This window comes from Labrus mixtus, chromosome 11 (assembly GCF_963584025.1).
Source record: "Labrus mixtus chromosome 11, fLabMix1.1, whole genome shotgun sequence".
Taxonomy (NCBI): Eukaryota; Metazoa; Chordata; class Actinopteri; order Labriformes; family Labridae; genus Labrus; species Labrus mixtus.
In genome coordinates, this window is record NC_083622.1 from 1,310,611 (window position 1) to 1,333,530 (window position 22,920).

General features: G+C 39.7%; 1 protein-coding gene and 1 long non-coding RNA gene across 3 annotated transcripts in view; both read left to right on the forward strand.

Annotated features, from left to right (window-relative positions):
- Positions 1–22,920, forward strand: part of LOC132983285 (uncharacterized) — a 162,362-nt gene that overhangs the window by 121,276 nt on the left and 18,166 nt on the right. The window lies entirely within an intron of this gene.
- sri (sorcin) lies at positions 4,370–13,349 on the forward strand. Its single transcript, XM_061049520.1, has 8 exons — positions 4,370–4,684; positions 8,140–8,181; positions 8,299–8,368; positions 8,588–8,631; positions 10,868–11,015; positions 11,215–11,328; positions 11,994–12,052; positions 12,947–13,349. The coding sequence occupies exons 1-8, from the start codon at positions 4,649–4,651 to the stop codon at positions 12,971–12,973; spliced, it is 540 nt and encodes a 179-aa protein (XP_060905503.1). The 5' UTR covers positions 4,370–4,648; the 3' UTR covers positions 12,974–13,349.

A 22,920-nucleotide genomic window follows, 5' to 3' on the forward strand; every position in this document is an offset into this window, starting at 1 on the left:
AATCCAGGTTTATTTTATATTGATGTCCATTAAAATACTCTGTTCTCATAAATAAAACAAATATATAAAGAAAGACATATTGACACAATAACATTTTGCATGTAATTTCTTCACATGTAAAATAAAAACAAATTGAACAATTATGTGAGTGATATTTTTGTTTGTACAGCACAAACAGGACGTGCTCATGTGGGGTACAGCAGGTCATCTTGCAGCAGCTCAGGATCCATCAAATCATCTGCATACACGTCCTCTGTTCTGAGAAGATAAAAGATCATATATTTCAACCAGAACATAAATGTTTGATTGCTGTCGTTGCAGCAAAAAAACAACGTCATTGCTACAATAAGCATAAAGTAATATATTTATACACTTACATGACTTCCAAAGTGTCTTCAACTGCGACCTCCTCCACCACCTCCACTCCGACCACCAGGTTCCTCACTGCATGGAGCAAACAGAGTATAGTTATCAGAATTTGGTAAAAATCTTCATAAGGTTCACTATGTATAAGTTCAAATTAGAAACAGGTCATTAAGAGGTGCAGACAGAGCAGGAGTAAATGCAACCTAGGCTGCAAAGCCAAGATGCTGCTGCATGGGTAGATGTTTCAAATGTCTATGAAACGTGTAAAACATCAAACAATTCAGAACTTCACATTTATCCACCCACCCTTTTAAATAAATAGACAAAAGGGACAAATACATGAAAAGCATCTCAAATCTTCACATCAAACAGCCTCAGACTCTCCAGGTAGAGGGTGGGATTTTGTTTCACATTAACTTTATCCCTTGCATTGATGAGTAGACCCCTTATTTATTTTTTTATTTAAAGGATATTGTTGACAAAAATCACTCCAGGATTTTTCTTCTTTCTGAATACTGAAGAGGATTGTGGGTTGGTGAAGGGATGACCCTCCCTACTCTGTATTTCACCTTTCACAAAGCAAAGTCACAAAGTGCTTCACATTAATTACAAGAAGAGAAGGAGCGGATTTGATTGCACTGATAGTCGTCCCCCTGAAATAATCTTTTTATTTGAAGTAGAAATAAATGACCTCACCTCCATAGTAAACATAAGGAGATCCAGGCCAGCAGGGACCAAAGACCTCTGGTTCCCTCTGTCCGTGAACACATACACATCCCTGGGTCTCCATCCCGGGACGCTCCCAGCGACGACCATCCATGAAACGCTGAGGTGCGTCTCCTCTATCAGGATGAATCACAGTTTTTGGCTGCTGTGAGGAAAGAGCACCAGGACTTTGCGAGGACATGTGGCCGGAGCTGCTGGGGGTCCCTGAGTGGACGGGGGGGTTGGAGTGATGACTGATGATGTCATCACAACCTGCAGATACAGTATGTAGTCAATCACAAGCAAAACAAGCGCAGCTCTCTGAAGCTTAGTTATCAGTTTTAGATTATAAGACATCCAGAAACTAAACTGTGATTAAGACACTGCTGTTTATTATTATGGAGACGTCCTTATGGGAAATAACTTTCCTTTAAAATCCTCAATATTTCTGCAGCCCCTGTGTTCAAAGGTTTGTTTCCTGTCCATATCGATTTCTTACAATTCAGGCATTGTTTTCTAAATCATTATTTTCCAGCATTTCAGAGATTCCGACATTTGTTCACAGGATACTTTACACTATGAAAAGCACATTTGATAAGTATTTATATCCAGCTATATATCCTGAGATCAAGGGAAGAATGTGACAGTTTTATTTCATAGAATCAGAATACTTTTTTTAATAAAGATGTTTCATTACAGGTGAGCCTAATGCGCTTTAATTTGAGCATAAAAACGCAGGAATACAAGAAAGAAGTTAGTGCAATAATTATTATTACTGTCTCTAACATTACACATCTATTGATAGAATTCATAATGATTATTGAAATTCTATCCAAAAGGTGAATAATAGGTTAAAAAGACAGTTCAGACTGTTAAAGTAGAAGTAACATTTGACGCATTATTTTATAATGTAAAGACACGTTAATGATCATATACATGTACGGCTGGTTAATTCAGGAGCCTGCATGCTAAGAGCTGCACGACGCGGCTGACTCATATGTTTCATCCGTCTGTTTCCTGTTCCTGCTGAGGAGCCCTGCTGGGTTTGGACTGAGAATGTAGTCACAAGTCATCTGCACACACACACATGAACACACAGGCGTGCACACGTAATGGGATGTGTGAAACAAAAACAAGCACTGATGGATTTTAAAATTTTAAATGTTTCTGCACAATGTTATGTTCGACTTTATCAGCTTTGTTTTTGATTGAAGCAGTGCGGAAAAGTGCAGAAAAGTGCAGCACATCGAAGGCTTCGTTTGTACCCTGATGCCCAGTTTTCTACTTCCCTTCTGTCGCTCGTATAGACATGAACGAGGAAGGACGGAGCTCTACACTGTCATGGTCTAACAGGAACACTTCCTTTCTCTTTACTCACTCAACAGAGCTCATTAGCTTGTTTTAAAAAGTGGAGAAAGTGGTGCATTCAAAAAATCCACATCCATAATCAAAATGTGCTTTGACTTGTGTCAACAAGAGAAAAACTTTATTCAGCTCACTGCAAGCTGTTTATTGACGCGCCTGAGTGTCGTGTATCGAGCCTTTAGCTCATCGATACGAAGCATCACACTTTTGTTTGTCCACCTTAAATACAAAAGCACCACATGTCAAACTGTCTGCAAGGGGAAACTGAAATGAAAGGATCAAAGTTGTAAATATTTAACGGGTGAAGTGCGGACAGCGATCTAACGATGTGCTGTTAGGACACGGTGTGAGTCAGGGCCCCTGCTGGGCCAGGGTCACCCCAGTCAAGAAAGTCTGGACACACCCCTGCCTTTTGTATCCTTTTACGTTTTTTTATTCATATAAAATAACATATCGTTTCATCACATCTTCTTATAAGTTAAACCTACCTGAAGAGCAGCAGAGAACAGGATGCTCCAAAACCTCCTCGTCCTCGTCTACCTCTTGGTGGTCCAGCATGACTGGAACACGCCTCCCTGAACGTTGATGAAGGAAACTCAGAGGAGAACTTGGCATCCAAACCCAACAGTCAGGTTTCATTCTGTCCATCCTCCCGACCCAGAGTCGGTCTTTAATCGCCTTCCTGAAGTGTTTGTGGTCAGAGAGGTGAACTGAGTGTCCTCCTCTTCCTCTCTGCTCTGTCTCTGTACAGAACATGAAGCGTCAGATGGGTTTTCTCTGGACGCAGCAGGAGTGACCACATGAGTCACTCTAGAAAACAAGCTGATTGGGCAGCCTGTCAGATAATGATGTAACGCCTTCAGTTAAAGGATCAATCCTGTGTTTTTTCATGTATAACTACAATACAAAGTTCATTTTCCATTACCCCTCCCCTGTTTATATTTCAGAGCAAGCTGTAGACTTGTACAGGGCGCATGTTAGATTGATATTTAATGTTCAATGCTTGTACACATAGCCAAGTGGCAACCTCAGGTGTTGAAAAAATGAAGATGATGCAGAAATGCTAAATCCTGCAGTTCAACAAGTGTCCACTAGAGGCTGGCTGCTGAAGCACAGGAAGTCACATACACACCCATTCTAAAAAGTCTGTTTTTACAGCAGAGATTAACATGTTTACAGTCTGGTTCAAAAAACCAAATAGGTGTGATTAGCTCATGTCTCGATGGACACACACTGTACGGGGGGTGAATGTTTTGATGACTCATCAGTTTTGATTTGATGAAGGATAAGAGTTATTCACAATAAGGCGTGTAGCTGACCTGATTGACAGGTGGGCGCGGTGTAACGGTTTGTCAGGAGGTTTAAAACCCGCCTCAGCTCCAGCTCTCAGCCTGTCGTTAGGTTGACTGAAATGTATATGTAAATATGGAGACCCCCATTGACCCCCTGCAGTAACAGATGGAGGACTTGACTTAGGCTTCATCCTTTAATAGAATAGAATAGAATAGAATAGAATAGAATTACGTTATTGATCCCAAACTGGGAAATTGTGGCGTTACAGCAGCAGGTTGTCCAAACACACAATATTAGCAAATTCAAACACAATATAATATTAAATACAAAGTAAATAAGCACTAAAAATGTCAAAACTAAGAATGAGAATATATACAACCAGGATTTAACTAAACATTACTCTCAAAATCAAAATCAAAATCTATGGAATCTACCGAAAAATGAATTCAAGAAAAGTGAAAGAAATGTACAAATTGTACAAATAAATAATAATCTATAAAAACATGTCATTATAGATGTTAATTGAATGTCGGGGTGCTTTTTATTACATTGTTTTCTTCTTTCACTAGAAGAAGCATTGTAGGAGGCTCTGATAGCCTATTGGCCGAGTAGATGTCACATGGTCCCTAACGGCCAATCAGAATCCAGCAGCGTAGCTCGCGGTGAGGAAACAGGACATTTAACAACCGTCCAAAGGTTTCACATCTTCTTGCCTGTTCCTCCTCGTTTCAGCTCGGGTTACACTCACATCTAGACTCGCCTCTTTTCCTCCAGACTCGTTTATATAACTTTATAATCTCACTTTACATCGTCTCTCTGCGTTTTTCTAAATCCGCGGACACACCCTCTGGATTTCAGGAGCCACAACGACGACTTGAATTCTTCCGTTTTGTTGATTAATCCTTTAAAAGACTGAAACATGGCATATCCAGGATACGGTGCTCCCGCCGGAGGGGTAAGAAATCTTCATAATGTGATTAAATATCATCCTAACAGTGAATATGTTTACGAAGTACCTCCCTGTCCCGGGACAGTCGGGGGGTTTATCCTGTCCAAGCAGCCCGGAAGTTACCGGAACAGAATTAATGAAGGTGTTAAATATCCAACAGTGCAGCAGTCTGTCTCCACCTGTGATTAATCAGTTAAATGTTTGTGTACAATGTGGATTGTTTCAGGGAAATATTTATCTCATGGCTCATCGTTTGCACATTGTTCTCTAATTGTTTCCATACACAATTAATTACACAACTCCTAATATGGTCAGTGGAAGAAGAAGACGTCCGGTGTTAGTTTTGCATCCAAGTTGCTCAAAGGACACTTAAGACCACACACTGTTACTGTCATATATACACACGACTTCTGATACTTATTCATCACAGATCTGCCCCCTGAAGAACAGAATTACTTACAATATGAGCAAAAAACACAATATTAGCAAATTTAAACACAATATAATATTAAATACAAAGTAAATAAGTACTGAAAATATCAAAACTAAGAATGAGAATATATACAACCAGGATTTAACTAAACATTACTCGTCTTAAATATGAAGATTAAATGTAAATGTACAAAAACAGAGTTGTAAATGGACAGTATTGACATGAGTTAAAGTGCAGGAGTGTAGTCATATTATCAGCAGAAAATATTCAATATAACGGCGAGTAGACAGACAAATGAAGTGAACATGAGTGCAGGGATAATTTGTAAATGTAACATGTGCAGAACAGATTACAGTATGGAGAGACAGATATTATCATGATGACAGTTCTCTGAGCTGTTGTACAGAGTTATGGCCTTCAGTAAGAAAGATTTCTTGTATCTGTCCTTGTGACAGCGGAGTTGTATCAGTCTGTTGGAGAAGCTGCTCCACTGTTTGTCCAGTACGGTGTGCAGAGGGTGATCAGGATTATCCATAACTGAAATAAGAGTTATACCGTTTTAACACTGTTCTTTAAAGGTGCATGCAATTTTTGGCAGGGATGCATTTTTCAGCACAACACCTTTTTTTCAAATCAACCAATTAATGAATTCTTAAATAGCACCTTTTGAACAAATGCAAATGCGGTTCAAAGTGCTTTACACAGGAGTGTAAAAGTGAGATAATAAAGGTGTAATAATAATAACAACGAGGGATGCAGCGATGCATCGGTTCAACATCGGTATCTGCAGATATCCGCCCTGTAGACAGACATCAACACATCGGAAAATCAGTGGCCTGAAGCGATGTCAGTAGCTGATGTTTATAAGTTGTGTCAAATTAATTTCAGCATCTAGTCCACCTCACTACAGTGAATCAGAGAAGAGGTTTTTTATTGGGCAGATGGAATCACCTGTTGATTAAACTCTGACTTGTTTTCATCGTCAAATAGAAGAGAAAATGTTAGCATCGTGGGAGTCTTACACCAAAAGAAGTCATGAAAAAAACATCGGTATCTGCCCTGATTTTCCTAATCGTTGCTTCTCTAATTATATTAATTAATTAATTATTTATTCATAAAGTACATTTCAGCGACAAGTCAATTCAACGGGCTTCACACAAGACATCGAAAGCATCAAGACGAAGGGGAGAAAAGTACACGAAACTGGACCTTTTAAATAAAAAATAAATAGAAAAATCAAACAGAACAGAAGCTAAAATATAAAAATAGTTGTATAAAAATACAAATAAATAAAAAAGTCAAAGTTACAGTGCAGAGTTATATAGTTAAAAGAATTAAAATAAATGCCCTATTATACCTTCAAAAAATACAATTCAGTGGACTTCATTCAAACAGGATCCAAAGAAAATACTGGAGCACAAGAATCACTCCACTAAATAATATTTTTATAAAGTCTAAAGTCCTTCTCTGAGAACACCGACCTCCATTTGTGGAGCGGCTGCAGCGCAAAAGTTTCCCTCTGCTTTGCTAGTATCATTATACCTCTCTGATAAAAGGTAAAATAATAATAACTTTATTTATTTAGCACCTTTTAAAACAGATGTTTACCAATCAAAAGCATGAGCTCAGGACAGAATCAGAATAAACGTCATCAGTCAGGCCGAACAGAGAAACAGCTTCCTCAGCGCTGTTCAGGTTTGACAGCTACAACATCGATTGACCGCTCAGAGTAAAACAACATCACACAGAAACACAGTCAGGGGCCGTCATGGTCAATCCCCAGGGCTCTGTTCCTCTCGTTCTGAGGATTCAGTGTGTGTGTGTGGCGTCCTGTTCTATTGTTGTTGGAATGTGAGTGATGACCTTTCTGTTCAGTGAGAGGCTGGGTGTGGAGAGGACGATTATTTCAGCAGCCGTGTTGGTAAAGCGTCAAAGTTTGACCTGGTTTGTGACTGTCTGCACGTTAAAAGAGGAGGAACGATATAAGGTAATGGGCTGAATGATGCAGGTGAGAGGCAACATAGAGTCCTTTGAGTCTGACAGTCGTTAGTGGCTCCTTTTAGTGAACGGACTTGAGCTTGTTTAGATCTTTTCTAGTCTTCTGATTAGATTCACACACTGATGGTAGACGCCGCTGTGTAAATCGACCATCAGTATGTTTAACTAATCCGGCACGTTTATACACCGCCGACGAAGCAGCTTGGGGTGCTTCACACGTGACATCACGTTCAGGTTGAAGGACGACCGACTCCGCCCGCTGAGCCACAGCTGCCCTGAATGTGTGTGTTGGTCTAACAGGTCTCCAAAATTACAAATAAATGCAAATAAAAGGAACAAGAACGACACAACGGACTCGTCTCAAACGGCAGCTGAAGCTAGAAAGCAATACAGTAGAAGTGTAAGAATCAAAGAAGAGGAAGACGGCATCACGTCACAGGACATACAAACAAAATGAAGACACAATTACAACACGTCGTGTGTGAGGAAGGGTGGGGATCTTTTCTGTCAAGGTCCACGGAGCAAATACACACACACACACACACACACACACACACACACACACACACACACACACACACACACACACACACACACACACACACACACACACACACACACACACACACACACACACAGATGATAGATCCCATAAGATCAATCATTTCATGTCTTTCTTAGTGGTCTGTGAAGGCACCGACTCAGCTCTGATGGACTTTGTAAAGACTGCAGGCAGCAGGTGTTGATTAACTTTGAGTGATTAGTTATTGGAGATAAAGTAAACGACTCAAGTGGTGAACAAACAACAGACTGAGCTCGATTGCAGACCCACATAGAGCTCCGTTGCAGATACACATTGCAAGTTGAACCAGCTCTGCATTAGCACTAGCACCAGCCCCTGGTTCACTTTGGCAGATTGAAACATACCAGAATAAATCTTGATGCTGTTCAATAGTTGCTGATAAAATTTCAGATTTTTAGTGGCGAGACTTGAAAAGGTAATCTTTTTTTCTCTTGTCTCCCTCTGTAGCAGGATCCTCTCTACGGATATTTTACAGCAGTAGCTGGACAGGTAACCACCCACTCCTGCACAACGACAATATGAGCCTGTTCCTCTTCCTTTTGTGAAGTTGTAATCTCACTCTTCTGTGGAGTAATCTATTCCCTCCCTCCCCTTTAACTCTAACAGGATGGACAGATCTCTGCAGACGAGCTTCAGCAGTGCCTCACGCAGTCTGGCATCGCTGGATCATACAAACGTAAGATCCTCACACTGTTTTTATTAAATATCCACCCGCATGCACAAGCACAAGTCTGAGATGCCATTCTGTAAAGTTGCACGCCATGCATTAGTGTTATCAAACTGAGCAAGACGTAGACAACAAGTGAGTGTCTGTCAACAAAACCACAAGAGTCCATTTAGGGTTGGACTGAGAGTCTTATCTTGTGCGCTAACAGTCTGTGTTTTTCTTCCCTAGCCTTCAGCCTGGAGACCTGCAGACTGATGATCAGCATGTTGGATGTATCCTTCACCTATCAGCCTAAAGCCGTTTTCACATACTTCTAGAAAATGTAATCTCCCTGAGTTGGTCGGCTACAGAGGCGTAAAGGGGAGCAGGAAGTACGCTGCCTTCCCCTAAGGCAATGTGAACTCACCGACTGTCAAGTCAAGTTCATTTGTGTAGCACATTTTCATACGACGGGCGTAGTCGACTCAATGTGCTTTAAAACAGAAAAAATAACAGGCAAAGATGATACACGACAATAACATGATGTAAGAGCGTTAGACATAAGAAGGTATTTCATATAAAACAAAGGTTTAAGAAAAAGATAAAAGACAACATTAATATTCTAAAATAATTCAAACCTAACTAAAGTTTTTAACATGCTTTTAAAAGAACAAAGTGTTGGAGCAGACCTAAGATCATGTGGTGCAGAATTCCAGAGAATGGGGCCGTATAGTGACTGAAGGAACCATAGGCTGATTTAGAGTGAATTCTTGGTACAGTGAGGAGACTTTATTTGATGATCTCAGGGATCTGTCCGGTGTGCATTGAGTGAGCATGACTGTGACACCAATATCACACATATTTACAGATATTAAAACATTATGTACAAGTTTCCCTGAGAGATCTAAAAGGTTGTCGAGACAAGACTGGTTACTTAAAATCCATTTTTTGACTTCCCGGGTGAATGTGCAGAAGTTTGTGCAAAGTTTAAGACCAGTTGGAAAACTCTTCCATTCTTTAATGGCTTTAAAAGAAAAAACAGATTGTGTTAAAGCGGAGCGTTTAGGAAGACTTTTTCATGTAGAAAAAAAGTGGCCGAAGCGACAGAGTCTGATGCTTTAATCACAACTTTTACCTTTTATGCCAGCGCTACAAGTTTGAAATATTCAAAATGTCATCAAAAGAGGGGAGAAGAACATACTGAAGAGCAGAAAACTTGTTTCATTACGTGCACGGTGACCACTAGCAGTCACATGCATACTGTCTATAGTCTTTAGCCAGACGCAGGATATTAAAATCACTCCACCTTCCACTCGCCCTTGATGAGATTTCCTGCTGCTTTCACACGTCGGCTCATGTGGTTGCGACCTTGTGCAGAAAATTTACTAAGCGGTTGAAAAGGTAACATTTGGTGAGTTTGAGTTCACACGTACTGCGTAACAGTTTTGTGAAAACATCGATACATAGCGGTTTTTAACAGACCGACTCACAGCATGCACGATGCAAAACAACAGCGCTCTGTGTCCAAATTTAAAAACATTCCAACCACACAGGAGACCACAGGAAATGTTTTTCTAACACAAGGTTGAGTTCACATGTTGAACAACAACGTACCTGAAACTTCTCTGTGGTTTCAGACCTGTAGTCCACTTTTAGGATCCTTTCACTTTTTCTTCTTCTTGCAGATTCAAAATATCCGAAATCCGCTCAGACTGGCTGAAGTTCAAAGAAGCCTTTACTGGCGTCAAAGTTTAATATCCGACATTAGATGAACTTTCTGATGGAACAAACCCGTAAAATACAGTACAATATTTAATATTACCTGCTGCAATTTACTGAAAATCATTATTATTATTATTATTATTATTATTATTTTTGAATCTCAAAGAACGTTTTAGTTTATTGCGGTTCTTTTTCAGGCGTTTATATTGGAGAAACAGTTCTGGAAAGGATTCATGTTCTGACACTAACCCCGGACTATGGCAACCATATTTCACCCCGTGGCTTACTTGTAAAATCTCTTTACTGTAAGACTTGACCAGCTTAACAAAATATCTTCAAATGATGCAGGAAGACTGAACAGGTGTGGCAGACGCGCTTGTACAGCAACTGGACAACACATCCTCATGTTCTGTGGCTTTTGGTTTTTAACATCAAGATGATCTTCCACATCCTTGAAGCATTCCTGCTACAGCTGACCCTTACACATTGTTGACTTGATGCCTCTTTTATGTCTGGGTATGCTGACTGGACTTAAGTGATGCCTGTTCATACTGCACACTGTCTTAAATTCTGCATCCTGCATCTTCCTGCTCAGTTTCCTGTAAAGTTTAATGTTTAGTGAACATCGTAAAGATTTGGTGTCTGATCTTTCATTTATCCTCAGAGCGTCCTTCTTCTTTTGATAAGTTTCCATCTTGTAGGAGATTTCCATTCCTTCCTTATGTTCAGCTAAATGAGAGTTTTCCTCGTCTGTAGAGATGCTTTATTGTCTCTCGTTGGCTCCTTGACTTGAGTGTGTTGTATCAGCGGGACATGTCGGGCACCATGGGCTTTCATGAGTTCAAGGAACTGTCCAACGTTCTGAACGGCTGGAAGGCGACCTTCATGTCCTACGACCGTGACCGCAGTGGGACGGTGGAGGGTCCTGAGCTGCAGCATGCCCTCACCGCCATGGGTAAACCAACCAATCAACCCTTCGGCTTTTCTTTAATACAGTCTCGTTTTTTCAGTCAGAACGTAGAGAAACGTCTTCTTGAGTGAATTTGACTCTTGTGCTGTCTGGAAGTCATTTTAAACAAACCGGTTCTGTAACAGCTGTCAGTGTAAGATGTTAATCCTTTTTTAAAAATAAAACTGTCTGTGTTCTGGTGCAGGTTTTAATCTGAGCCCTCAGGCCATGAACATCATCATGAAGCGCAACAGCACCAACGGTCGAATCGGCTTCGACGACTTCATCACCTGTTGCATAAGAGTCAGAGCCCTGACAGGTGAGTGAGCTGCAGACAAACATGAACGCTGAGACAGTTAGCTTTTAAAGGGTCATATAATAATAATAATATATAGAAAACAAGCTGGTTCCAAGAGGAGGACACACTCTGCTCTCAGAGTGACAGGTAGAGACGCAGCTCCACTTCATCACATCATGCCTCAAACACCAGACTGTGAGAGAGGAATACTTCACTCAAATTACACACGTACATCCTGAATTTGAAACACACAAACTCCCATATCTACTGGGAGAAAAAACTAATTATAATGTATAGCTGCAAAATGTATCACAGCCCGTCAAGACCAGAGGAAAACCAGAGAAATACACACACACACACACACACACACACACAAATAGTGCTTTCACACTAGCAGAAATCTCCTAAAAAAAACTCCTGATATTCCCAGGACGAGCTGTGTATGTGAACACAAACAGCTATTTGTGTGTAAAGAGTGAACAATAAGGGGGGCAGCACACCCCCTTGTGGAGAACCAGTGGAAGTGCACTTCAGCCAATCAGAGTCTTTCCGAAGTCAAACTGTTCAAAAACGGCCTCCTGGTTAAGATGTGGGGCTGGGTTGTGTTCAAAGCAAAGGGTTGTCATAGCAACGTAATAATGGTCAGAATAAAGCATTGACGTTTCTCTAACATTTGTGTCTCACAGATCAGTTCCGGAGGAGAGACACGAGCCACAGTGGACAAGCCATGTTTCAGTATGATGATGTGAGTCTAAACTTTAACATCCACATGAGTTCCATTAAAGGGTACGGACATACTTCTCTAGATTTATGTGAGCAATTTAGTTTAGCGACGGGAGCTGTTTATCTCACATAAAGTTAGACGTACACTGCACGATTTCAGCCCGATTTTAAAGCTGACGTTTGAGTCAAACGAGCCAGATTACGGCTCGATCGCACGTCGTTAGCCAATCACGGTTATCCCGATTGGCTGCTCCAGAGCGGTCGGATGATTGTCTGGCTTGTTTTGATATTTTGGTGGTACAGCTGCACACACTCACACGGTGAGAGCCGATTCTCAAACTTCAGGACTTTTTGTTTCCTGATTGTGTCTGCACAAAACGTGACAGATAACGTCTGAAATCACCATGGCAACAGCACCCATTCCTGTTTAATCTGATGTCCCCCTCCTATCAGGAAAGAAACGTTGGCAGGAAATATCTGCAGACCTGCAGCTAGTAGACTTAATGGTGAGGCTCAGTGTGTGTGTGAGAGAGAGAGAGAGAGAGAGAGAGAGAGGGTGAGTGTTTGTATTTGAACAGCGCACTGAAACACACAAATATCCATCTGTTGGAGTTTTTCTATGGACAGTTGTGAAACGATTCAGTCGTTCAAAGTGAGTCTGACATTCTGTCGCAAGTTTTAAACAATTGTACTGTGTAGGCCGGGCCCAGAGACAAAGTCAAAAGGGTTAGCCTTCTAGGAATTTTGAAGTTACAAACTCAACTCAGCCAGAAAATATGGACAAAAACAACTATAAACCAATCTTTAAACGATTAAAAAATGTTCTGGTTTGTTTCTCATCTTGATCAATTGTGAATAAGACGACAGATTACATAACAGACTTATGATAACATGTTCATATGCCTCTCTCTTCTAGTTCATGCAGGTCACCATGAGTCTATGAAGAGGATCAGACTGAACAAAGGGAACACCGGCCTTTAAAAACCACTCATTCTAACACCATGTCATTTTTTCTATGTGTATTTTTTTCGCTTTCATCATTGTTGTATTGTCAGAGGTTAACCTGTCAACATCACATTCCATTTTAAAGAAACTTTCATTATATATTAAACACATGTAGGGTAAGTAAATTTAAGACATAACCAGCTTTCTGTGACTGTAGTAACCTGAGGCTGTTTCAATGACAAACCTCCTGCAGTGTACTGAAGGGGATTATTATTATAACTTTTACATTTAAAGAGAAACCAAAAAATCCAAACCACCATTTGAGTATAAACATGTATGAAATTAATAAATTCACAAACTTGTAACTTCACAAACTGGCTTGTATTTTCTTCCTCAGTGTCCACGTTGTTGTTTTTTTTGCACCATCTGCAATTCAACGTTCTCGCAAAAAAAAAACCTCTGCATCAGCTGTCTTTGACGCTGCACTCTCAGTTGACTCTAAGTGTGTTGTTATCGTCTGGTATTAGCTAACAAAGCAAAGACACTCCTGGAGGCGTCCATGTTGCTTGTCCGACTTGCAACTGGAACGCAGTCAACTCGCACTCCAGAGCTCCGAGATCCGAGATGGAATGCACCAATAGAGCCGAATCCGAGGCGGGTTTTAAACCTTTTGTCAATCATGTCTGACTGTAAATATCGGCCTAACTATGGAGAACATGTATCCTTTGTTGAACCTTCTTTCTGAAACAGGCCCCATGGTGCTAACTTTGTTCTATGCATAGTTTTAGTCAGGTGGATGTACAAAGAAGTTTGATCATCATTCATCAGAGTCTCTGAGTCTGAAGAATCAGGAATAGTTCTGCAGGAAAACTGGATAACCAATTTGGGACCATTTCTATTGTCAACAAAGTAAATTTCGGCTTCTTCTTCTTCTGTGTCCTTTACAGCATTCAGTGACTCTTGTGCTTTCTTGAAAGCTTCTGTTATCCTGAGGTCTCCATGGATTAGTGTAGCCCATATCGCCTCACAACATCGTCCTGGTTGAAACTGAAAAAACAACATTGAAGCCTTCATTTGAATTAAGGTTCTTGAAAGCCGTCATTTAAAACTCTGCTCCACTTTGTAGCGTATTCATTTTGTTAAAGATTAATATCTCATATTTTTAACCTCGATCAGAATAATGGGACACCACCTCCTGTAAAGGAAGAAATATACATTAGTTGTTGTAATTAATGAATCTTATACCGGAATTGGTGACCTCTTCAAGATGTTTTTCAACCACAAAATACACAGACAAAGCTCTTGGTGTTTACGTGCAAATTTAATGAAGGAACAACAATAACGTATATGAATGATGTGAATTTGATCAATAATCTCAGTGAATGATAACAAGAAGACAAACATGACAGTAAAATGGTTTACTAGAGGTCTGAAACTGACTGATTAGACCACATTTCATTGTACGAGGTGAATCAACCGAGTTCACTAAATAAAGCAAACAAAAGAAACGGGTACTCGTATAACTTCACCATATCCAAATGAAATGGGCATTCTGCCAGACTCAATATAACGAAGTAATTAAAAAGCATTATGAGAATATTATTCTCTTTCAATCTGTAAATCAAGACAAACAATGTATTAAACAGTCAACAAAATAACAAAGTCATAGATAAATGAAATGTAGGACTAGTTAAATAACACATCCTAATCTATAGTCAATAAAATGATGATATAATCATAATCTACCTAAACATGTTATTATAGGTGTAATGTGACAATGAAAATCCGAGCCACTAGATGGCAGTAGCGTTCGACAGTGAAAGTTTCATCCATTAAGCATCATATCAAAACCGGAATCAGATGATTCAGTCCCATTTAATACCATCATTTGTTGCATCTAACCAAGAAATCACACACATTTATTTGCTGCAGGAAATAGGACCACTTGATATGAGAAAAAGTGTTGTGCTTGACAGTTTTTAACGATCCTTCTGATGAGATGCAGAGCGTCTCACTGGGTCGTAAAGTGCCCATCGCTTGAGATTTAAACAACAGGATGCTACGGGGGTCAGCTGGTCCGGAGTGTGTATTCTGAGGTCTCTTAACTTAGTAGGCTTTCTGATCCTTGTCTATGGCCGTGGGTGTGATTCGACTCTCACAAGTTTTTGCCCTGCAACAACCTTTAAGTCCTGAGGCCAGATTCGCTGTCTGTGATGTTTTCAGAGTCCTATCTTCACTTTGTTTACATCGCCAGGACGGCCGGCTGACTCCTCCCCTCACGTATAAAAGTTGTTTAATTGAGGGACTAGAGAAAAGAAGAATAACATACTGTACTCACTGCTTAACTGTGTTTCTAGATCACGCTCATTTCAGGTAAATTTACATGCAGTGTGAAGATACGAGCATAATAAAGATCGCTAGCATTAGCATGCTAACACAACAATGCAGCGCGAGTTGTTTTGGTTTCATGCTGGTACTCAAGGGCGACATCTGCTGGATCAAAACATCACATATTATTCCTTGTATTGTTAATTTTAGCCACTTGGTGCATGTCTCTGGTACTCCTGAAAATAAGCTAGCACATCTGACAGTTCATGTGAATCTAATTTGCCCTTTCCCAAAAAACTAACGAATGTTGTAATAAAACTTAAATAAATCATATAGATTATTCTAATGTATTGAAATAACATTTCAGTCCTTTAGTTAATGATTCCACACCAAATATATATAGGCATATGCATAGGCCTATTATGTGTGCCCTACAGCATCTGAGAAGTTCATAAGAAAAAAACTCAGGAATTACACTTACACAGAACTTCTTAAGAACTTCCTCACTTTGTAATTACAAAAGATATTTGTTTCTGCATCTGACCCCTGGCTTTGCTGCAGATTTGCCCTCAAGTTGCTGCTTAAGCGATCTGTTTTCCTTTTCCAGTTTCTCCACACGAGCCTGCAGCATCTTAGCCTTCATCTTCCAATAATACATGTCGCTTTCCTCAGGCTTGAGATTTTCCATGTTTCCAGCTGCAAAACACAATATGACAGATTTAAATATTCATGTGATTAGAGGAGACGGGTCAAAGTTTGTAGGAACAGAGTTAAGAGTCAAATGTGCTACCATAAATCCAATGACCGCTAACCACCCTAAAGCTAACGGCACCAAATGTGAATATTGATATGGGAGCTATTTGTTAAGGAGTAGATTTTTTATGTTAGTAATAGCATGCTAGCTAACGTTCTACCCAACAGCGTAGCCTAGCATACTATTAAACCATCCAATGAATGATCTTTGGAACCAGCTAGCTCACGATAATTGTTATATTAAGTCAGCTTTTGATAACAGCCGGCCAGAAACCATGTAAAACACTTTAATTAGCTAGCTGATACAGTTAGCTGGTCTGATACCGTTAGTCAGAATATCTGAAGTATGAAGGTAAGAACACTTACTTTTAATTTTCTTTCCGTCATCACTCTTGGACCTCCGACGCCGAGCCTTAGGCGTTGTCGAGTGTTTAGTACCCACAGCACCACTCCCACTGTCAGGTGAGGGGCGGATCAGAGATCTCACCTGATGTTGAGGCTGAAAAGAAACGTGATAATAATTTTGGTTCAAAAGAAAGTAATGCAGACTGCTTTCTAAATAAGAAAATGTTTCTCGTCTTTACACACTGAGTTCATTTAAAAAAATGTTGGATCCGTTATCCAAAATGTTACTCATAGAACCTTGCACACAGTGTGAAGCAATATTTAGACAACCGACTCTACATCTAACATAGTTAAGTTATCATTTTTAAGTGTTTCTAACAGTAGCTCAGGTCTCATTATGCTTTAACAATACATCAAATATCTTATAGGAAGAATGTGAGTGTAGGTTCTCAGTCATCCAGTTCATTGTAAATTCAACGCTTGATCCAAAGGCGACTGGACTGGTATCAGATCTTGAAGACGTTTCACCTCTCCTCTGGAAGGCTTCTTCAGTTCTAAACTTTCTGGTGGACAGAGCTAGAAATTTAGCCTCTGCAGAACATTAGCATGCTAATGATCTAGGATGATTCACATCAGAGTCGTTAGCCGTGTTGCTAAAACTAGTTTTCGCCTAGACCGCCACCAGTGGTCTTGTCAGTTGTTGGAGTCACATGTTCCACAGTGGGAATGGGGCTTCAGTTGTTTTGGGAGAGAATTCAAGACAGCATTGTAGGTTGGTGAAAGATGGTGTCTCAGACCACCACCTTGGTGAAGAGAAGGTTTTTCCACCTTAACAAAGATGGCTTTTTTAACACCCCTCTCAAACGGTCTTCCCTGTCCAGGATACGCACTCTCTCTCTCTCTCTCTCTCTCTCTCTCTCTCTCTCTCTCTCTCTCTCTCGAGTCCGCCTGTTTGTAACCTGAGCACGCTAACATAAAGCGTGCATGTGTTGTATTAAGACGTTATGTACAACAGGTAATCGTGCTTAGGCACGGTTAGTGCAGTGTGACCGCGGGCCGGGCACAGCGGGGGGCCAATCGTGCTTGAGTACGGCACGGTACAGATGGCCAATGTGACCGCGCCCTCACGGTCAATGCGTGAGACTTTACAGCTCTGCATTGTTGTGTTAGCATGCTAATGTTAGCGCTCTTTAGTTAGCTCGTAGCTTCACATTGTTGTGTTAGCATGCTAATGTTAGCGCTCTTTAGTTAGCTCGTAGCTTCACATTGTTGTGTTAGCATGCTAATGTTAGCGCTCTTTAGTTAGCTCGTAGCTTCACATTGTTGTGTTAGCATGCTAATGTTAGCGCTCTTTAGTTAGCTCGTAGCTTCACATTGTTGTGTTAGCATGCTAATGTTAGCGCTCTTTAGTTAGCTCGTAGCTTCACATTGTTGTGTTAGCATGCTAATGTTAACGCTCTTTATTTAGCTCGTAGCTTCACATTTCATGTAAACTGACACAGAATGAGCGTGATCTAAAAACTCTTACTAACATCCAAATAATCAGTGAGTATGTTCTTCTTCTCTCTAGTTCTTGACTAAAACAGATTTTATACACAAGGGGAGGAGCCTCAACATTTTCATAAGGTGATATTAACCCCTAATAATAATAATTTTATTATAAAATAAATAATGACAGCTGCTGTCTAGTTCATGTAGTCAGAAAGGTTCACCTACTTCAAGGGAACACCTGTGTGTCAACAGATGGACTATCACAATAAAGGGTTACTGTACATTACACACCTCAGATATGGAGCCCGGGTCTGTTTTACGTCCTCTGACGACCTCCTTGTGAGCTCTGTCAAGAAAACATGATCTGATAGTTATGTTGACAGGACTGTTAGAATGTGCAGGTTAACACATTATACTTAAGATCAGTGTTGAATAGGACTTGAGTTAAAGTAAAGATACTTCACTTGAAAGTTACTCAGCTGAAATTTAAAGTCACCTTAAAGAAAATGACTTAAAGTAGCTGATTATCAATGTACTTAAGAATCAAAGTATCTGCTGTTAAAATGTCCTTACGGGATACTGAAACATGAATCTGTATTGAAATTGGGTCATATATTTAGTAGAAATGAAGTTGGTGCCTTCTTGACCGAGAAAAGGCAGAAAGTGTCTTTTTGGCTCATGTCGATGAAAGACAACAACTCCCAGAATGCACCAGCTGTTCCTTCATCAGCTTCAACTGCTCGTCGCTAAATTGCAGCTCGTAGATCACTTACCACTTCCTGTTTCTGTGCTTAACTTCTTGTCCTAACCTTACATCTAAAGGAAAGGCCTTACTGTATTTCAAAATAAAAGCAGGGTTGAATTCAAACAGCAAGTTTCAAAATAAAAGCCTAAATATTTTTTTTTAAATGCAAAATAATGGGGGTGATGAGCCTAGCGATTATGACACATTATACGGAGGCTACAGTCCTCATTGCAGCTGCTGATTGGTTAGAATCCGACCTCAGCCTTTTGCTGCATGTCATCCCTCACTCTCACTTCACTACACTTCCTGTCTCTCTTAAGCTGTCCTCTCCAATAAAGGAAAAAAAACGATCAAACTAACTTGTAAAAAAGCTAAATAATGGAATTTAAAAAATGTGATTAAACACGATTAACTATTGAAACTTAATGAATAATTGTGATAAAAATTAATTGTTTTACACCCCTAAAAATAAAAAACCTTTGCTGACTTACATTGGAGGAATCTTCTCATCAAAAGAAGGAGGATCACCCATGGACCTGTCACTCTTCATGGAGTCACAGCTCGATGCAGGAGAACATCGACCTTGATCTTCACACCTGAAATAAAATGTCACATTGTAAAATATAGAGATCATTTTAGAATATTTGGTACTGAAGGAAGAGGCTGCTCCTTTGACACATCCCTCTTAAAGGTTACAAGATGCTCTTCATATCTTAAATAAATGTCACATTGTAAAATAAAGAGATCATTTCAGACTTGTGTTAACTTACACTGTTAATTCATGACATGCCATGATGTCACTCTTTATGGACACACAGGTTAGTGAAGGAGAATCTTCTCTGCCCAGTCCTGAAGAAACGACAGATTTACAAAAAAAAGAAAGAATGTCTGAATCCCAACAATAAGGCCATCAGGGCAATATGAATGAATGAATGAAACCTTTATTGAGGGGAACTTGCTTTGAACCAGAAACATAAAAACATAAGTGACAGGACAGCACAAGAAAATCATAACAAATACATCACTAAAGCATCACGTTCATCCTGAAAAAAAGAAATGCTTAGCCAACTAACACCAATACTATTTTGTTGACTAGTTGATTAATTGATCAAGAACTCTTCAAAACTGTGTTTTTCCACAGAAATATGCAACATAACCAATTTAATCGTATCTTTACCAGAGATGTACTAAGGTTTCTTAAAAATATGTCATTCAGCATGGAAAAAACCACCAATAAGTCAACGAATAGCTCCACTAAACAGGAAACACATACAATCATAACAGGCGTATTTGAATACAAAAAAACTGTCCCACATTGGACAAATCATACTGACAAAGGAAATTTCAATTTAAAATAACAAATATAGAGTTTATTTACAACATAATACAATACTTTTTGATGAACAAGCATATCACAAAAACATCCAGATAGAAAAAGTAGGATTGTTTTATTTATAAGAAATGTATACCCTTAACATTAAGTTTGTCTAAACAATATGTGCCTGATCTTTGGGTGGTCTTCATGCTGTCTACTTTTTTTTCGTTCACTCGTTTCCATTTAACCTTCTTCTTTTTTTATAACACTAGCTTAGTTCTCCTAATCACAATTTAAAAATGGAGCAGGCTATAATTTGGTAGGCTTTTGTTGGGCTTTAAATCTTTACTCTTGTCTCTGTACAGGAAGATTTGTATTCTAACTTGAATTTGTAGGCCTTTGTGTTTAATAATCTAGTAGCCTACCGCACAACAATGAAGCAAAGGCCTATAGCTCATATGGACACTAATTATACATTATAATGTCGCAGTAACACTTTAAAGGGAACAAAGCAAATGTTGATGACCATCTTCATTAATAAAGGTCGAATGACGTTAATAATGTTGATCTTCTCTTGGAGTTTTTCAACATGTTGAAGCCTCCCTCTCTCCCTCTCTCTGTCTCTCTCCCTCTCTCCTCTCTCTCTCCTCTCTCTCCCCTCTCTCTCTCCCTCTCTCTCTGTCTCCCTCTCTCTGTCTCCCTCCCCCCTCTTCTCTCTATCTCCCTCTCTCTCCCTCTCTCTGTCTCTCTCCCTCTCTCTGTCTCTCTCCCCTCTCTCTCTCCTCTCTCTCCCTCTTTCTCTCTCTCTGTCTCTCTCCCTCTCTCTCCCCTCTCTCTCTCCTCTCTCTCTCTCTCTCTGTCTCTCTCTCTCTCTCTCCTCTCTCTCTCCTCTCTCTCCCTCTCTCTGTCTCTCTCCTCTCTCTCCCGGTTGAAAACACCTTTTATGGGCCTTCCTGTGTGTTCGGCTAAAGGCTACTTTACATCCTGTCTGCGCAGACTTTGTCTTAATATTGACGTTTATATTTACTCATTTCTTAATAACAAACTGAGAGATTAATAATGAACTAACTGAAAGAAGAGATTTTAGTTGCTTTTTTTTTACATTACCTTTTCGGCGCCAGATGTCTGCAGAGAGAGATACAGAAGTGAAAGTAACTAAGTCTTTTAAACAGGAAACGACCGTCAGTTACTTCAGTAAAGTTAGAAATATATTCACAGATTCGGATTTCCCGGATCAATAACTCATCAGCGGAACATTGCTTTTACAAAACCGACCTCTTCACAGGAAGGTAGACTGCGAGCTACAACCGGGTTTTCCTCAAAACGAGCCGTCCTCCGCGCTGGGGAACTTGCATTGACCTCTAAGCAGAGCTACCTGGTGCTCGGTGCAGGGACCGTCTGCAAATTACAACACTGAAAAAATATGATACAGAAATATTCAATGACTTCACCCAGGAGAGGGTGTAGTGTCATCAAAAACATTTTACACAAGTGTGATCTCACGTTGTTTATAGCCTACTACAATTCTTGGATTGGAAAATAATACTTTTAAATAATTTTGAGGAATTTTGAATATGAATATTTTTCAATAAAATCCTTTTTGTAAGCTGTAGGTTCAAAAACAGTGACAGTTGAGCTGTCTTAACCTTTCCTCATCACTCTCTGCCTCTGTTTTTAGCATAAACCCATGTGCATGTGCACGTACATACGCACACAAATATGCACTGTACTTTATTGTTGCAGCCATTCATTCAAATAAATCTGTTGTTCTGGCATATCACATGGCGTACCCTTAGTTTTTGTGTATTTTGTCTACCTGTTACAAAGTGCCCTGGTTGTGGGGTGGGGTAGGTTGTAACAAAGGACCATTTGTGATATAGTTGAGGAGATTTAAATTGTTGCTATTTGTAGTAGATAAATGTGGGTACTCTGCTTAAAAGTTCCAGAACTGTAGCTAAAAAAGAAATGGTAGTTTTAGAAGCTGAAGAAAAAACTGTTACGACCATCTTCCCTACAGTTGCAAGAAAAAGTATGTGAACCCTTTGGAATTTCTTAGTTTTCTGCATAAATTGGTCATAAAATGTGTTCTGATCTTCATCTAAGTCACAACAATAGACAAATAACGATGTGAAATACTAAAACAAAACAACGTGTGATAGATCTCACATTTAATGAGGTTCACTGACAGCAGGTTTGTAACTTTATTAAAAAAAGAGCATCCTAGAGAGGCTGAGTCTTTCTGACCTAAAGATGTTGAGATGTTGTTGTTTTTTCAGTTTCAACCAGGGCGATGTTGTGAGGCAATATGGGCTACACTAATCCATGGAGACCTCAGGATAACAGAAGCTTTCACACAAGAGTCACTGAATGCTGTAAAGGACACAGAAGAAGAAGAAGCTGAAATTAACTTTGTTGACCAAAGTGTGTTTGAGCAACGATGTAAACAAAACCAAATAGTATTATTGATGAAGAAATCCAGTTTTCCTGCAGAACTATTCCTGATTCTTCAGACTCAGAGACTCTGATGAATGATGATCAAACTTCTTTGTACGTCCACCTGTTAAGACTAAAACTATGCATAGAACAAAGTTTATTTAAAAAAAAACGTTTTTAATGATTCATTCAGTGAGATACAATCAACAAATTATTTTACTGACCGTGAAAGTGGGAAGGTTAGTTTTATACCGTTTTCTTTGAATGATCTGAACTGCACAGCTGAGGCGCTCTGCCCTGTTCATGCACCGCCCTCTGAGTACTTCCTGTCATTTATGGATGTGAAAGCCCCTTGGCCCTGTCCTCATGTCCCACAATACTTGAAAACTGCCTGTGTTGAGGCACTTTTAAAGAAAAAACCCGGCCTTTATCCATCGTACTGCATCAACTATAGACTCATTTCAAAATGAACATTTATTACAAAAATCCTTGAAAAAACTATCTGAATGTAACTGCTCGAAGTACTGAACAATAA

Excerpts from the sequence above, each read along its gene's own strand:
- sri (XM_061049520.1), top strand. The coding sequence starts at position 4,649 with ATGGCATATCCAGGATACGGTGCTCCCGCCGGAGGG. Across the intron at positions 8,182-8,298 it reads TTACAGCAGTAGCTGGACAG|GATGGACAGATCTCTGCAGA; the intron begins GTAACCACCCAC and ends TAACTCTAACAG. Across the intron at positions 11,329-11,993 it reads AAGAGTCAGAGCCCTGACAG|ATCAGTTCCGGAGGAGAGAC; the intron begins GTGAGTGAGCTG and ends TGTGTCTCACAG.